At 37.3% G+C, this 12,114-nt stretch overlaps 1 protein-coding gene across 4 annotated transcripts in view; it reads left to right on the forward strand.

Moving 5' to 3' along the window:
• PIK3C2G (phosphatidylinositol-4-phosphate 3-kinase catalytic subunit type 2 gamma) overlaps window positions 1-12,114 on the forward strand; it is a 355,657-nt gene that overhangs the window by 117,160 nt on the left and 226,383 nt on the right. For all 4 annotated transcript variants that reach the window (XM_045463665.1, XM_045463664.1, XM_045463668.1 and 1 more), the window contains one exon: window positions 5,459-5,573. In XM_045463665.1, coding sequence (XP_045319621.1) covers window positions 5,459-5,573 — 115 coding nt within the window. The remainder of the gene's footprint in view (window positions 1-5,458; window positions 5,574-12,114) is intronic.

The raw sequence follows: 12,114 nt of genomic DNA on the forward strand, positions 1-12,114 counted from the left end.
TATCATGTCTTCTGCAAATAGTGAAAGTTTTACTTCTTCCTTGCCAATTTGATTGCCTTGATTGCTGAAGTTAGGACTTCCAGTGGGAGTCGACATCCCTGTCTTCTTTCTGACTGCAGAGGAAAAGCTCTGTTTTTCCCCATTGAAGTTGACATTAGCTGTGGGTCTTTTGTATATGGTGATTAAGATGTTGAGGTATGTTCCCTCTTATCCCTACTTTGTTGAGGTTTTTATTAAGAATGTATGCTGTATTTGGTCAAATGCTTTTTCTGCATCTATTGAGAAGATCATGTTTCTTATCTTTTCTTTTATTAATTTGGTGTATCATGCTGATTGATTTGCAAATATTGAACCACCCTTGCAACCCAGAGATAAATCCCACTTGGTCGTGGTGAATGATTCTATAATGTATTGTTGAATTTGATTTGCTAGTATCTTGTTAAGAATTTTTGCATCCATGTTCATCAGGGATATTGGCCTATAGTTCTCTTTTTTAGTGGAGTCTTTGTTTGGTTTTGGAAATCAGGGTAATGCTGGCCTTGTAGAATGATTTTGGAAGTTTTCCTTTTATTTCAATTTTTTTTTGGATAGTTTGAGAAGAATATGTATGAATTCTTCTTTAAATGTTTGGTAGAATTCCCCTGTGGAGACATTTGGCCCTGGATTTTAGTTATTTTGGAGATTTTTGGTTACTGATTCAATTTCTTTACTGGCTATGGGTTTGTTAAAGTTTTCTATTTCTTCCTGTTTCAGTTTTGGTGTCTATATGTTTCTAGGAATTTATCCATATCTTGCCCAGATTGCCCAATTTGTTGGCATATAATTTTTCATAATATTCTATTATAATTGTATTTTGTGGTGTTGGTTGTTTATTTATTTATTAAATAAAGTTTATTTATTTATTGTGACACAGAGAGAACATAAACAGGAGAGGAGTAGAGAGAAAGGGATAGAGAGAATCCTAAGCAGGCTCCATGCTGTCAGTGTGTAGACTGATGCAGGGCTCGAACTCATGAATTGTGAGATGATGATCTGAACTGAAATCAAGAGTCAGATGCTTAACCAACTGAGCAACCCAGGTGCCCCAGTTTCCATGTATTTTTTTTAATTTCTTTTTTAATTTCCTGGTTGATCCATTCATTCTTTAATAGGATGTTCTTTAACCTCCATGTATGTGTGGTCTTTCCAAAGCTTTTTCTTATGGCTGATTTCAGGTTTCATAGAGTTGTGGTCAGAAAATGTGCATAGTATGATCTCAATCTTTTTGTACTTGTTGAGGATTTACTTGTGACTCAATATGTGATCTATTCTGGAGAATGTCCCATGTGCACTTGAAAAGAATATGTATTATGCTGCTTTTATTCTGCTCATAAAATATTCTGAATGTATCTGTTTAAGTCCATCTGGTCCAGTGTATCATTCAGTGCCGCCATTGTTTCCTTGTTGATTTTCTGCTTAGATGATCTGTCCATTGATGTCAGTGGAGTGTTAAAGTCCCCTACTACTATTGTATTATTGTCAAAGAGTTTCTTTTTGTTATTAATTGTTTTATATATTTGGGTGTTTCAAGTTGGAGGCATAAATATTTTCAATTGTTAGATTGTCTTGTTTGAGGTACCCCTTTATTATGATACAGTGCTCTCCTCATCTCTTGTTATAGTTTTTGGTTTTAAAATGTATTTTGCCACGGATGCCTGGGTGGCTCAGTCGGTTGGGCATCCGCCTTTAGCTCAGGTCATGATCTCAGTTTGTGAGTTCGAGCCCCACGTCGGGCTCTGTGCTGACAGCTCAGAGCCTGGAGCCTGCTTCAGATTCTGTGTCTCCTTGTCTCTCGGCCCCTCCCTGCTCATTTTCTGTCTCTCTCTGTCTCTCAATAATAAATAAACGTTAAAATTTTTTTTAATATATTTTGTCGCACAAAATTATTGCTGCTCTGACTTTCTTTTGACATCTATTTGCATAAAAAATATTTCTCCATCTCATTACTTTGAATCTACAGGTGTCTTTAGGTCTAAAATGAGTCTCTTGTAGGCAGCATATAGATGAGTCTTGTTTTTTTTTTATCCATTCTACACACCTGGGTCTTTTGTTTGGAACATTTAGTCCATTTACATTCAGAGTAATTACTGATAGATATGAATATAATGCCATTTTAATGCTTATTTTGTCATTGTTTCTAGAGATTTTCTGTTTCTTTTTCCTACTCAAAGAGTCTCCTATACTTCTGGCAGGACTGGTTTCATGAACACAAACTCCTTTAGTTTTTGTTTGTCTGGGAAACTCTTTCTATGCTTCTATTCTAAATGATAGATAGCCTTACTGGATAGAATATTCTTGGTTGTTGGTTTTTGCATTCAGCATGATGAATATACTATGCCACTGCCTTCTGGCCTGCCAAGTCTCTGTGGAGAGAGCTGCTACTAACCTTATTTGTCTTCCCTATGAATTCTTTTATTTTGCTGCTTTTAAGATTTTTCTGTACCACTCTATTTGGCAAATTTAACTACTATGTGTCTTGGTGTTGGCCTGCTTTTGTTGATTTTGATGGGGACTCTCTGTGCTTCCTGTATTTGGAAGTTTGTTTCCTTCCCCAGATTAGGGAAGTTTCTCAGCTATTAGTTCCTCAAGTAAACCTTCTGCCCCCTTTTTCCTCTTTGTCTTCTGGTACTCCTATGATACGAATGTTATTATGCTTTATGGCATCACTGAGTTCTCTAAGTCTACTTTCATGTCCAAGATTTTTGATTCCCTCTTTTGATCAACCTCATTATTTTCAATAATTCTATTTGCTCTGTCACTTATTGAATTCCCTGCTTCTTCAATCTTTGTGGTCATTGCTCCAGTTGATTTCAAATCTCAGTTACTGAATTTTTCATTTTGGCTTGATTGTTTTTAAGTTGTTTTATCTTTGTAGTAAGGAACTCCTTGGTGCCTTTTCAAGTCCAGATAGTATTCTTATGATTGTTTGCTTTAAATTCTGGATCAGGCATATTACTTATATCAGTTTCAATTAGATATCTGGCCATGACCTTTTCTTGTTCTTTCCTTTGGGATGAATTCCTTATCTTGGCATTTTGTTTAGATCTTTGTATTCTTCTGTGTTAGGAAAGCCTATAATGTTTCCTGCCTCTGAGAGTAATAGCTTTATGAAGAAGAAGAGGTCATATAATGTTCAGGACCTGGCACTTCAGGAAGTATCTTTGGTGTATGCTTCACACACTCTGCCCCTGTGTTATGGCTGCTTTCCCTCAGGTCAGTTCTCTGCAGGGTTTCTCCTTGCCTGTAGTGGGGAGTGTTTGTACCTTGGCCAGAGTGTGGTGAGATTTACCTAGGTATACTCTGACCTGCCTGTTAAAAAAAGACCTGAATCTATTTCCACTAGAGCTGATGCTTTGCAGAACTCTATGGTCAGTAGATGGGGTGCATGCAGGGAGGTTGCACTGGTCTTCTCGCAGAGGGACCCACCATGTTGGTTCTCAGGCACACTTTCTCTAGAAAAGCAGTACAGGAAGAGCTCAGGGAGGTGGGAGTTGGAGTATACAGGTTAGGCAGCTAGTGTTGGCCCTGTGCTGTTTACTAAAGTTAGTTTATGCTGAGGGGAAAGGAAGGGAAAGGGCACCAGCCCACTCCTTTGTCCCTGGAGAGAGAAATTCAGGCTTGCTGTTGTCAGGAAAGCCCTCCCAAAAGAGCAGATACTTCCCCTTATGTGTTATAGGTGGTTTTCAGACCGCTATTTTCACATTATCTGTCTTCAAGTTAGTGCCTGCCCGGACAAGTGCAGTGGACTTTTTGCTCTGTCCCGACTGAGTTTTAAAATTCCAAACTTTAGGGAGCTAGTGTGTCAGGGATCTGTGCTGGTCTTCTCGGGGACAATCTCATTGCACTGGGATTGGTATGGGTTTGACCCAGAAAGGCACTTGCACAAGAGCTCAGAAGTGTAGAATTTGGAACAAAACACACTAATCAGCCAGTGTCTGAGTTAGCTGCCCTCAACAAGTGTCTCTGCACCTATGCTGAGGGGAGGGAGAGGGAATTGGTGCCTGCTGGCTCCTTTTGTCCCCAGAGAGGCAATGCCACCTCTCTCAGATACACTCTAAGAGGGGGTGAACTGTCTCTCCCAGTACATTTGAGGTGATCCACAGATTGAACCCTCTGCCTCTGGGTTACCTGCCTGCCCACTCTACAGTAATGCTGCAGTACCCTCAAGGCTTTACACCACCCATGTCACGGACCTCTAAAACTCTAGTCTTTGAGCGCCACTGGTTGCAAATACTCACGAAAATCGGCCCCTCTTGTTTTCCTACTCAGTGGCTTTGGGGAAGTGTTTTCCTTGTGTGATCCCCTATGTGCTCTTCTCTCTCCCCATGTCTCCACAACCAGGGCTCTCTCCTCTCTACAGCACCTGTGATCTGTTTCTCCCCAAAACCATGTCTCCACACCTCCTACCTTCCACAATGTGTCCTCCTCTCTCCTTCTATTTGTAAAGTTTTTTTCTGCTTTCCTTAGTTCGATTTCTTAGGTATTCATAATGATTTGACATTTATCTAACTGTGTTCAAGGGATGAGGCAAGCCTAGGGTCTTCCTACTACTCTGCCATTTTAGCTCCTCCCCACTCTATACTGTTTTCAAAAGACTCACTTGATGCCTTAAAGTTCTTTATAAACTTAAATTTATTTTTTGTTGACTTGCTGACATTTTTATTTTGGTATGTTAAAGTCAAAGACTGTCCTCCCTGATCAATTGGAACATTTTATCAATAATTCATATATATAATCACATGTAGATTCTCTTTTAATTCCTATATGGATCTATGGATTTGGATGTTACTGAAGCTGTTAAAACCATCCATGAATTCTTCCTGTCTAAAGGCTTCTTGTATTCACTCTCATTTACAATGTTAATACAACCTATTTTTAAACATTCAGACTATGAAAAATCTTTCTATTTAGAAGCATTTCCTCTGTGAAGTACAACTATTTTGAATCTGCAGATCATATGCTAATTTAAATCTTTTCTTTCTATAAATTTAGAGCTCATACCTTTAATGATGCCCAAGGAATTTGTGGAGCAAAAAATGTTCTGAAGAGTTGATGTCTTCATTGACTTGAGGCACTCATAACTCCAAGAATATAAATCTAAGATTCTTAGTCTTATCTTGTAATCAATATTGTTGGAAATTAAGGGAAAATTCTACCTGTCAGAAACTATTTTGGAAACAGTTTTCTCATGTGGAAAATAAATGTAGCTATCTGTGAACATAGCCATGCATGTGGTATATTAGAAATTAACTACTAATCAGTTTCTAGGCTTATAGAATATTGTATTCCTTTCTAGCTACTGAATGAAGCCACTAAAATAGCTGGTTATGTTTACATTTCAAAAGAAAATATTTATAGATTATAATAACTTCCCTTATGAAGTGACTCCTGTATGTCTGTTATGTGTTGTCTTTTGTAGCAAGTCCATTCTCGGGTCTATGCTACTCAGCATGACATTACAGAGTGAGCCTCCCATAGAAATGATAGCTCCAGGAGTATGGGACATAAGCCAGCCATCCCCAGTGATCCTACAGGTAAGTGTCAGACTATGAGATTAAAATATGTATGGCAAGAAAAAAAGTATCATGGCAAGTATTGGTTGATGAGTAGCTTGTCAATTATAGAAACAATTTTCTTCTAGGATCACACATTTTAAGTCTTCTCTTTCTCTAACCTGCTGGGATTCATAAAACCTCTGGTGCTTTTATTTTGTATCCAGTACTCTCAAAGCACTTTTCTCCCAGCTTACATAATAGCAATTTCAAGCCATTCTCCACCAAACATGATCATAAAGGAAAGGGATGGAGCATTGCCATTAGTATATTCATTATGTGTATTCATTTTCCTGTCCATTGTCTGAAAACAGTCATTGGTGTATATTATTAACTTGATACCTTACACCTGTCTCTGCATTGTGTCATGTTTCCTTAAAATACTTCAAGTTTGTGTTTCCTGTATGACTAGTGATTAGCTCAGCAGTGGGGGAGAAACTTCAAACAAAATCTATCCAACATACTTTTTTTTTTCTTAAGGTCTCTCTTCTTTCTGTGATTTGTAATCATGAATAAGAGGTGGCTGATGATTCTGAGCTTTGGTCCTTACTGCTGAGAGCTCCTTGTGTGTTCATCATTATAAGTGATCATATTGGTCTGATACATGAAGCATGGCCACTCCCATGTATGGAAGTGCAGGGAATGTGAACTTTCCATATCTATAAGGAAAAACTGAGAACTGCTATCTGGATAGCACTCTAGAACTGGATTTCTCAACCTCAGTTGAGTACCAATGACATTTTGGGCCAAATAACTCTGTTTTGAGGGCTGTATTATGCATTGTGGGACATTTAGGAGTATCTTTGGCTTCTATCTACTAACGTGCTGGTAGCACCTAAATCAATTAAAACTGCCTCTTGATATTGTCAGATGTCCTTGAGGGATAAAAGTTGCCCTCAGTTGAGCATAGTTGCTCTAAAGAAAGATAGTGGAGCCTCTAAGCTCTTAAGTTTCTAGGCTCAGGGTGAGGGACAATGTTTAGCAAGATGGATAGCAAGATGCTGAAACTGGAAGAGAAAAATAATACCAATAAAAATGTGGCTTCCACTCTGAAATAAGTCCTCACCAAGAAGTAACCATGGTCTATTTCCAATTTACAGACATGATGACGAATAAGTGTTTGCTCGATCTTGGCATAACATCATAGACACTCAACATATGATGGCTTATTGATTAGTAGATGTCCCATTGTAACAGGAAAACTACCTTCTTTTAAGAGGACAATGCATTTTTTTTATCAGACTATTCCTTGCCAGATTCAAACTACCTCAGCTTAATGAGAATCTTCCAAGTCTGATCATTACCAGAGCTTTGAGGATATAAAGTTATGATTAGAAGGGTCTTTATCAGGAGTAGTGGGGGTGGAAGAAGAAGGGAGACTAACAGATGATTCTTCTCAGATGAGAGGAATAGCTCCTTTAGAACACAGATCCTGGCAAGTGGAATATACGGACAAGTTTCAAGTATTCAATAGCAGCATAGATTTTCAAGTAGACATCTGGAGCCATAACTAAATTTATCTTACATAAAAAAGGAGAGGCATGTAAATCACTCAAAAGTATGCAAAAAGTTAAATCAATAAATTTTTATAAAATAATTTCAAATTGTATAGACATACAAGGAAACTTCTCAGGATATTTTTAATTAATGATGAAATATACAAAATAAAATAGGAGTTATTAAGGTATTAAAGTTAAAACCCTTAAGGACCAAAATCACTCTAATTATACACAGCTAAATTTAGAGCAGAATCTTTCAACCTAAAGATTATAGTGAGGAAATTAGAGTTCTGCAACCAGTGTTTGTGTTAAGGAATCAAGATGGGTCTCAGGGAAAAGACATCAGGCTCAGAGTTAGAAAATCTAGATTATAGTCTTAGCTCTTTAACAAAAAACTTTATGACCTTGAACAAACCACCAAACCTATTTTCACCTCTGTACAATGAAAGGGTTACACTATGCCTATCCAACTTCTTTAAGATTGTACTTTTCTGATCGTCTTTATTAGACAGTTACTGCCACATAGTAGCCACCCTAGTATGATAAGGGATGTGATATGGCACAGAACCTGAATCCCTCAAGTCCATCATTTTTTTGGTGGGGAGGGGGTTCTATGGCTGACGCACAGACCAGAAGCAGTGAATGGTGTGAAGTAGATCTGAGTTCAGAAATGGAGACAGATTATTGCATGATTCCATTTACCTGGATCAACTTCCTACCTCTCCCTGTATACAATGTAGTACAGTGGCTCTATCACAATTTAAGAACTAAAAGCAGAGTTTTAATCAATGTTGCACTTGCTCTATTCTATATTCCTCTACTACCCCATCCCCCTGGTCATGTCTACATTCACTATATTCTGGTTTACTTGTTATTCCTAGTTGGCCTATCCAGTGGTTTCACTTCTCTTCATACTAGCCCTCTCTGCAACTTTTGGCACTCTCTCTTCCCCATTACAGAATACTCTTCTCTCATTATCCTTTCTGTTTCCTTCCCAGGCTCCCTTTCTGCTAATCCTCTCTGTTGACAAGTTCTCAAAGGTTCCATCTGCTACCCAATGCTATTCTCAGTATATATACTCTCCCTGGAAAAATTTCTTAAAAAGCTTTCTTGAGATAAAATTCACATACCATATAATCTTACCATTTAAAGTGTGCAATATAGTATTTTGAGTTTTTTTCTTAGTTTTTTCAAAGATACGTACAATTATCATCAACATCAATTTTAGAGCATTTCATCACTTTAAATAGAAATCCCATAACTTCAGCTATCACCTCCTATTCCTCCATTTTCTCCAACTCTAAGAAACTACTAATCTACTTTTTGTCTCTATAGATTTTCCTATTCTGCACATTTCATATAGATCAAATAATATAATACTTGGTCTATTGTGACTGGCTTCTTTCACTTAGCATAATGTTTCAAAGTTCATCTATATTGGAGCATATATCAGTATTCATTCCTTTTTTGTTGTTGAATAATATTATATTGTATGGACATACTATACTTCATTTATCCATTCATTAGTTGATATGCATTTAGATTGTTTCTACCTTTTGACTATTAAGATAGCACTACTGTGAACATTCGTGTACAATTTGTGTGTAGAGAATATGTTTTCATTTATCTTGGGGAGATATATATATATATATATATATATATATATATATACACACACACATATACATATACATATACATATACATATACAATACACGTACACATACATAGCACTGGAATTGCTAGCTCTCATTCATTACTAAGGTTTTGTTCACAGTATGTATCCAGGTTCATTTCTTAGTCTATCTCTAGTTCAGGTTCTTTCACACCACAAGCTTCAGGCAAATATGGCCATATACCTGCTAAAACTCCCAACTGGATATTCCGTAGACAGCTTCAAAGACAACATATCCCAAACTGAGCTCACCTTCCTATCCAAATTACTTTCACCCCTGAATTATTTATGTTTATGTCCCCCATATACCCTCACTTGTTTCATTTGCCTCCTCCTTGTTTATCCCTACTCAATTAGTATATACTGTATCCTGCCAATTTATTGCCCATATGTTCCCCAAGTGTATCCTCTCAATTTGCCACATCTGCCCTAGTTCAGAAATTCCCTCCGAGGTTACAACAGTTTAGCTGGTTTCTTTGCCTTTAGCTTTGTCATTCTCTCATTCAGAATCCATATGTGATCCTTCTAAAACTTAAATTTGAACTTGCTACTCTTATATTTATACTCTTCAATAACTGAACACTACCTAGAGAATTAAGTCATGCTTTACAGTATGACCCCCCCCCACACACATTGTTTTTCTTACCATTCCTTGTCTGACACTTCAAGCTCCAGCAACTTTGAAAATGTTATTGTTTCTGACATGCACTGTCCTGCTTTTAGCTTATGTGCATTTACAAATACGGTTTCCTCTTGCAGTGTGCCCTCCCTCTTCCTTTCACCATCCACTGCCCACCCCTCCTCTGACTTTGTGTAATTAATATTCATCTTTTAGAATCCACAGGCCCTCCCATAGGAATATCTCCCACATGCTTTCCTCTGTTTCTACCCCAAGTGAGGTTAAGTGCCCTTCTTCTGTGTTCACATAATAACCAATAAGATTTTTTTCAACACATGGGCCACATATTTCTTTCTCATTGACTTGTTTTTCCTATTGACTTCTTGATTTCTGAAAGCATTGAGTTTTATCCCCAGAATCCAGCATAGTACCTGATATCTAATATTTCTAAAATTGATGCTGTGCATCTATACCTCTGGTCACTATAATAACCCAATCTACAGATGTTTCTAAACTTAACACTTTGGTCCACTTATTAGAATCCAGATACCAGAGTGTATGGTTTTTCCTTTTATGTAAGTGGGCTTCTTCTTCTTTTTTCTAAGTTTATTTTGTTTTATTTTGAAAAAGAGAGAAGCATGAGTGGGGAAGGGGCAGAGAGAGAGAGAGAGAGAAGGAGAGAGAGAGTCCCAAGCAGGCTCTGCACTGTCACTACAGGGAGTCTGATGCAGGGTTCAATCTACGTAAGATCATGACCTAAGCCAAAATCAAGTCAGACACTTAACTGGTGGAGCCATCCAGGCACCCCTAAGTGGCCTTCTTCTTAAACCAGTTCTTCCTTACTCACTCACCCAAAGTATTTTACTTTACCTAACATTTTATTACAGGCTTACTTTTCATTATCAACAATGTTAGGGGGAGGCAACATTCTTATTATTGATATGAGTCCTTTGAACACAGTACATTTGCATCCTAATGTATCAGAGATTTCTTTTGTTTTTTCTTTACCATCTCTGCTGAAGTGTCTTATGGGTCCCTCTTTTACAACTCCTTCCTTAAGACTTACCAAAACTGCCATGCAGTTGGTAGGTATGCTTTCTTGCCCCTGAACTACTATAGCCCTTCTGGTCTAATATTTGTGTGCCTTATAAAATCCAAAATACATCTACAGTCTAGAGAGTAGTTCTTTGAACAAGCTGACAGAATCATGGGGCCCCACGCTAGGCCCATGGGCACCTATGGCCATGGACGCTAGGGACATTCACAGAAGCTCCTTCAAGGCATTCCAAGTCATGAAATCATAGTAGGAACCATGGTGGTCAAGTGTAAATGAAGAAGGATGAGGAGAGGAAGTGAAACAATATGGATAAACCAAACACAAGAAACCAATATCCAAATATATAAGGAGGTGTGAATTAGAGGGTTGATGATCAGGTCTGAATATTTTCCCATACCCTAGAAGAAAGAGCTTCATAATTTTTTGTTGTTATTGTTCTTGAAATCAGGAGTTTATCCTCAATGCTTGAGGCAGGAATGTAACAAATAGGTATCATGGCACATGCAATGGAGACATTTGAGATCTCCGGGATTACTCCATTAAAAATAATTTTGAGACCAAAGGCAGGCTTAATTAATCATAATCACAGAAGAAGACCAGAGTCTTCTTAATTAGGCTTTAAGTTCTCTGAAGGTGAGGATACTTTTTATATCCTCCATAATCCGTGGTACCCAAAAAAAATTCTAGAGCAAATATAATGACATACACTTTAGGGGAACTTCACTTCTGTGAAAAATTAGAACAAACGTCATCTGAGAGAAATTCTAATCTTTTCTATCAATGGCTCAAGAACCAGTAATTTTATCTTCATAACATATGAGATAATGCAATTTGTATAAGGTGTCACTCATATATCAGAAATTTAAAATTTGTAAGTGAAATATATCAAATAATTTATTATATATTTGTGCAAAGGGATATTCCTATATTTTCATCCAATGCTTTAGTTTCCTCACCCACCCTGCCCTCTACTTAAAACCAACATGAAATGGAACTAGCTCATCAAATACTATTTCCAGTATTTTTTTAAGTTTATTTATTTATTTTGAGAGAGAGAGAGAGCGCATGTGAGCAGGGGAGAGGCAGAGAGAGAGGGAGAGTGAGAATTCCAAGGCTCTGTGCTGTCAGTACCGAGCCTGACATGGGGCTTGATCTCATGAACCATGAGATCATGACCTGAGCTGGAATCAAGAGTCAGACACTTAACTGACTAAACCACTCAGGTGCCCTGATTTCTAGTATTTTTATTTCATGTGTTTAAAAATATTTGGGCATGCAAAGAGTAACTTGTAGCCTGCTAATATTAGAGTTACTTCTAAGACACCCAAATTAATCTTTTTTTTTCAAGAGGCAGAATTTATTAAAATATTATTTTTCTGTGACTTAGTTCTTTTATCATGTTGGAGTAATAAGTGGTACAGTATAACAAAAATTATACCAAAAACTAATGTAGCAACAAATTGTAGAGGTTATAAAATTGCTAAAACTTTTTTCTAGTAAATAACCCAAATAGATTCAACTGTATTTCAAACTGTATCCTACAGTCCACCTTATAGTGTTCCTCAATTTTCTCTGAGATCCCAAACGAACGTAGTTCAGCAAAGAAAAATTATTTACATTTTTCAATATGAAAAAAAATGTATTCAAACATTAAACACACATATGGAGCACTA

This window comes from Leopardus geoffroyi, chromosome B4, assembly GCF_018350155.1.
Source record: "Leopardus geoffroyi isolate Oge1 chromosome B4, O.geoffroyi_Oge1_pat1.0, whole genome shotgun sequence".
Classification (NCBI taxonomy): Eukaryota; Metazoa; Chordata; class Mammalia; order Carnivora; family Felidae; genus Leopardus; species Leopardus geoffroyi.